This window comes from Leptonychotes weddellii, chromosome 16 (assembly GCF_054177405.1).
Source record: "Leptonychotes weddellii isolate Sample4059 chromosome 16, ASM5417740v2, whole genome shotgun sequence".
Classification (NCBI taxonomy): domain Eukaryota; kingdom Metazoa; phylum Chordata; class Mammalia; order Carnivora; family Phocidae; genus Leptonychotes; species Leptonychotes weddellii.
The window spans coordinates 39,940,996-39,947,101 of NC_138384.1; the positions used below are offsets into that span (position 1 = coordinate 39,940,996).

Sequence of the window (6,106 nt, forward strand, 5' to 3'; positions counted from 1 at the left end):
TCTCTGTGTGCCTAACAACTCCGCCCCTCCCCGGGCTGCCCCCAACCTCCCCTCAGTTCAGCAAGGTCTTCCATGACCCAGGCCCATCTCTGTGGCCTGCAGTACATTCTGATTGTTCAGTGCCCAGGTTTAGTACCAATCATTAAGTATTTTGAATTTCAATACCTATCTAGTGTCTAGCTTAAGGACAGGACTTTGGAGAGGTTAGGATTTTTGTTTTAGTTGCAAGTAATAAAAATTTCACTTAAATGGCCTACATAGAAATGGTAATTGTATGGGCTCTAATTGGGGTTCAGGTACAGTTTGATCCAGAAGTCTTCAATGTCTATAGGGGTCTGGCTCCATTTCTCTGTAGCTTTTCCTGACCTGCCCTCCTCTGCGTGTGGTCTCTAACCTCAGGCCAGCCCCCTTCAAGGTCTGAGGTCCACATATCTTATTGTCCAGAGAAAGAAGGGGCTGGAGTCCAACATTCCCAAGCACGTCCTATCAGTCACTCTGATTGGATGGGGATGGGTCCTGAGCTCACCATTTTACTACTCACACTGCCAGAGGTTTAAGCAAATTGAGCCCACCCCTGGAGCTGAGGAAAGGAAAATGTGCTGTCAAGAAGGCAAAAATCTGAAAGGCAAAAACAAAACAAAACAAAATACCCCCCCCCACACACACAAACACACCTTGTACTCTACCCACTCTCCACCTAATAAGCTCAACACCAGTCCCTCACCAGAGATCTTGGGTGAAGTGACTATGGAGGTTCTGTGACCACTCTCTTCTACTCCCCTACTCTGGGAGTAGAGGCCCAGGGGACACATACTCTGAGGGGACATCAGGGCAGACAGCTGGACCAGCTTGTCCATGATGAGATAGCAAAGCTCCAGAGCAGGCAAGGGTGCTGAGGTCATGTTTTGGAGCTTGGAAATTATCAGAAGAGTACTCAGAGCTGAGAGGCCAAAGGACATGGTTAGATGTAGAAAGGTGCTCCTGAGGAGGACGGCTCAGGCCTGGAGGCAGAGATCCCAGGGAGGCAGGAGGCCAGAGATCTGGACAGACGAGGATGGGGCTAGACCAAAGCCTACTATAGGGAGGGGAGGAGGCAGCAGGTGGGAGAGATGCTCAGGAGGCCTAGTGAACAGACCATGGGGCTGGAGGACCATGAAGGGAATGGGAGCAAAGGAGACATTTAGGAAAAGGTCCAGGGCTGGGGTGCTTGGGTGGGTCAGTTGGTTGAGCATCCAACTCTTGATCTCAGCCCAGGTCTTGATCTCATGGTCATGAGTTTGAGCCCTGCATTGGGCTCCACGCTGGGCATGGAGCCTACTTAAAAAAAGAAAAGAAAATGTCCAGGGCTCTGCCATGAAGACTGAGGGACAAAGAGGCTGTCCCTAAGATGACCAGGGAGAGGAGAAGGTTTTGGGGACAGACTGAGGCCTTTGGGGTCACGGCAGGTGTGGGAGGTCTGAGAGACTTCTGGAGGAGGCCATCCAAGAGGCTGCAGGAATGTCAGATCTGGGGCTCAGGAGGGAGGTCAGGGATGGTCAAGCCATGCGGCACAATAATCAGCAGTAAAGACTCATCAACAGTATTAACTGCACTGATGCAAATAAGGAAAATGTGATAATATCATGTTTTGTCCTTAGTCCGTTCAGGCTGCCACCCAGGCGCCCCTGATCTATCTCTTCTTTATGGAAATAAAAATGATTATAAGAGCATGTTATGAACAACTGTACAGCAACAAATGGAATAACCTAGATGAAATGAAAAATTTCTAAAAAATATAAAAACTACCAAAACTGACTCAAGAAGAAATAGAAAGGGACACCTGGATGGTTCAGTTGGTTAAGCATCTGCCTTCAGCTCAGGTCACGATCCCAGGGCCCTGGGATCGAGCCCCGCATCGGGCTCCCTGCTCGGCAGGAAGACACTTTTCCCTCTCCCACTCCCCCTGCTTGTGCTCTCTCTCTCTGTGTCAAATAAATAAATAAAATCTTGAAAAAAAACAGGTGAAAATCTTGACCTTTGATTTGGCAGTGATTTCCTAAGTATGATACTAAAAGTCCACGCAACAAAAGAAAAAGCAGACAAATTGAACCTCATCAAAATTAAACTTTTCTGAATCAAAGAGAGTGAAAAGACAACCCATAGAAGGGGAGAAAATATTTGTAAATTGTATGTCTGATAAAGACTAATATCTAGGGGCGTCTGGGTGGCTCAGTAGTTAAACGTCTGCCTTCGGCTCAGGTCATGATCCCAGGGTCCTGGGATCGAGCCCCACATCGGGCTCCCTGCTCCACGGGAAGCCTGCTTCTCCCTCTCCCACTCCCCCTGCTTGTGTTCCCTCTCTCGCTGTGTCTCTCTCTGTCAAATAAATAAATAAATAAAATCTTAAAAAAAAAAAAAAAAGACTCATCTAGAGGGGCGCCCGAGTGGCTCAGCTGGTTAAGCGTCTCTTGATTTCAGCTCATGTCATGATCTCAGGGTTGTGAGATCAAACCCAGTGTCTGGCTCCATGCTCAGTGCAGAGTCTGCTTGAGATTCTCTCTCCCTCTCCCTCTGCCCCTTCCGCTCATGATCTCTTTCTCTCTCTCTCTCAAATAAATAAATATTTTTTTAAAAGACTAATATCTAGAATAAAAAGAACTTCTACAACTCAACAACAAAAAACCCACAAACAACCCAATTTAAAAATGAGCAAAAGACTTAAATGGACGTTTCTCTGAAGATATATAAATGGCCAATAGGCACCTGAAAAGATGTCTAACATCATTAGTTATCAGGGAAATGCATATCAAAACCATAGTGAGAGTTGGGGTACCTGGCTGGCTCAGTGGGTAGAGTATGTGACTCTTGATTTCGGGGTCACAAGTTCAAGCCCCATGTTGGGTGTGGAGCCTACTTAAAAATAAAATCTTAAGGGGCACCTGGGTGGCGCAGTCAGTTGAGTGTATGACTCTTGGTTTTGGCTCAGGTCATGATCTCAGGGTCATGGGTTGGAGCCCCCGGTAGGACCCTACACTCAGGGTGGAGCCTGCTTGAGACTTTCTGTCCTCTCCCTCTGTCCCTCTCCCACCTCTCTCTCTCTCTAAAATAAACAAATCTTTAAAATAAAAAAATAAATATTAAAAAAAAACCATAGTGATATATCTCATCATACCTATTAGGATGTCTATAATAATTTAAATAACAGCAACAGATAGAACAAGTGTTGGCAATGATGTGGAGAAATTGGAACACATATATGTTGCTAGTTGGAAAGTAAAATGGTTCAGCTGCTGTGGAAAATAGTTTGGTGGTTCCTCAAAAAGTTAAACATAGAATTACCATATCCAGCAGTTCCATTGCTAGGTTTATTACCCAAAAGAATTGAAAACATGTTCTCAAACATGTTTTCGTTTTTGTTTTTTTTTAAAGATTTTATTTATTTATTTGACACAGAGACACAGCGAGAGAGGGAATACAAGCAGGCCGTGGGAGAGGGAGAAGCAGGCCTCCTGCCGAGCAGGGAGCCTGATGTGGGGCTCGATGTGGGGCTCGATGTGGGGCTCGATCCCAGGACCTGGAGATCATGACCCCAGTGGAAGGCAGACCCTTAACGACTGAGCCACCCAGGCGCCCCAAACATGTTTGCTTTTTAAAAAATACGTGTAGCACGACTCAGTTTTTGTTTTAAAACTTTTAAAAATAACACTGTTAACTAACCGGAATTGAAATAAAAACTTCTAAAAAAACTTTTTAAAAACACAGGTGATTTTACATATCCATTTATTCACTCATTCAACAAATATTCATTGACTGTGTACCACATGCTGGGAATACATAAATAAAGAACACCGATAAATATCCCTGCTTTTGTGGAGCTGACATTCTAAAGAAGACCGAAGAGTTGGGTTTGAGAAAAGGGGAGATGTTGAATAGGCAGGTGTGATATATACGGAGGAATCAGGAGTAGAGATAAAAAAATGGGAATCTTCCGCGTGTATGTGGTATTTAAGGCATAAGACTGGATGATTTTTTTAAAGTTTGTGCATATTTTTATAAGTCTGGAGAAAATATGGAAGGATGCACTGAGAGACTAGAGAGAAAAACCTCGGTTCAAATCTGAGCGGTTAGTCTCTGGGAAGGTTACCCAGCCTTTCAAAGCCTGTTTATAAAATGGAAATAATGGCACAGCTCCACTACCACACCCTCCTGGCTTAAATGAACCTTCTGTGAAGGTGGAACCTCGAAGACAGAAGCGTAGCGTCACGAACGCCTGGGCTGAAGCCATGGCAACCATATTGGTTACGGGAGGCGGGGAAGCGTTGCTATCGCTGCCATTTTCAGTTAGGGCAGGAGGGGACTTCCGGTCACCATCTTGAATGACAGCCGAGGCGGAGCTCTGACTGACATGTTCATTAAGGGCCGGACTCCAAGGGCACCTCCCCGAGAGCGCCTGAACGCGAACGGCGGCGGGCGGAGGTCGGCAGCCGTAGCCCCGCCCCCGGCGTTGGGCTCCACCTCCCGGCCCCACTTCCGCCGGGTGAGCGTCTGTAGGCGACGCTGCCGTAAATCGGGCCGGAGGTTTGCCGCATCACGGAAGATGGCGGCCACGGCGGTGAACGGGGCGCCGGGCACCTCGAACTCGGGCCCTGCGGCGGCCTCGGGTGCAGTCTTGCAGGTCGCAGCCGGCATGTACGAGCAACTTAAGGGCGAATGGAACCGTAAAAGCCCCAATCTTAGCAAGTGCGGTGAAGAGCTGGGCCGTCTCAAGGTAGGGTTCGGCGGGGCCGCTAGGAGGGGTCTAGACCCAGCCGAGTTCCCGGTCACGGGCGACACCAGGACGTGTTGGGGGATCCAGTAGGGTGAAGGATTCGGAACTGCCAAAATGCGAGCTTAGAGGGGTGAAGAAGAGGTTTGAAACGGATCAAACACGGCCCGACAGTGCGGGGGCGGTGGGGGAGGCAGTGATGGAAATGTTCAGGCAAAACTAAGTGAGGGGTTAAAGTTTTGGTGTTTGGAGGCTTAGCTGGCTGGAGCGGCAGGATGGGAGTATTGGGAGTTTTTCTGATGGTGGGTTCTTGAGGAGAGCAAGTGGGGAATGAGGACTGGACAGGGTGATGAAAGAAGGCTGAGATGAAGGGTTGTGTGGTTAGAGCAGACCCAAGTCAGGGTCTGAGAGATCTGGGACCTAGGGACGCATCTGGGGAGAGGTGGGGCAGCCGAGTTTTGAGGACAGGACTGAATCTAGAAAAAATGTTCTTATAGGAGAGGACCAGAATGGTGCTCAGGGTGCTTCACATCGAGCGTGTTTGGGAAAGAGTACAAGTATTGTGGGCTGAACTAAGCCTCTGAATGGGGCGTGTCTGATAAGTGATGTGTGGGCTGGACGATGGGGGGATGTTAGCTCCCTTCCCTCCCAGGTGTAGATTTGGGGGTGGATGGGAGGTGTAGCTGGGCCCAACCCACTGGATTGTGGAAAAGGCCTGCCAAGAACTAAAGGTGCTAGCGTGCCCCCCCCCACCTTGATTCCATTGAGTCAGGCATGGAGGGTGTTTCCTGTTTCCCCAGTGGGGCTATTAATAATTGTAACATGAAGTCATCCTAAATGGGCACTCAGTGTGCCCAGGCCCTTTTCTGAGTGCTTTCTGAGGATTGACTCCTTTAAAACACAACAGCCTTGAGTCAGGGATGATGATTAGTTCTGTTTCCCAGGTGGGAAAACTAAGGCTTAGCAAAAGTAAGTAACCTGTACTTGAGGTCCCATCTTTCTTTCCTTCCTTCTCTGCTCTCCTTGTCAGCTGGTTCTGCTGGAGCTCAACTTCTTGCCAACCACAGGGACCAAGCTGACCAAACAGCAGCTCATTCTGGCCCGTGAGTGTCATTGGGGCAGGTGGGAATGATGGGCTGAGGGTGATTGGAGGAATGGCAGGAGTGGTGGTCAGGAGAGGGACTCAGGCACCTCCTGAGAACCTGCCCTGTCACCCACAGGTGACATTCTGGAGATTGGGGCCCAGTGGAGCATCCTGCGCAAGGACATTCCCTCCTTCGAGCGCTACATGGCCCAGCTCAAATGCTACTACTTCGATTACAAGTGAGGATGGGTCCTGCCCCTTATTGGGTGTGGGCAGGG

The 6,106-nt window shown here is 48.6% G+C and overlaps 1 protein-coding gene across 1 annotated transcript in view; it reads left to right on the plus strand.

Moving 5' to 3' along the window:
- The first annotated feature begins 4,360 nt into the window (after positions 1-4,360).
- The window catches only part of PSMD8 (proteasome 26S subunit, non-ATPase 8), a 6,529-nt gene continuing 4,783 nt past the window's right edge, over positions 4,361-6,106 (plus strand). Inside the window, exons 1-3 of the mRNA XM_006739373.3 lie at positions 4,361-4,747; positions 5,775-5,847; positions 5,965-6,067. Of these exons, the coding sequence (XP_006739436.2) occupies positions 4,385-4,747; positions 5,775-5,847; positions 5,965-6,067 (539 nt within the window). The 5' untranslated portion in view covers positions 4,361-4,384. The remainder of the gene's footprint in view (positions 4,748-5,774; positions 5,848-5,964; positions 6,068-6,106) is intronic.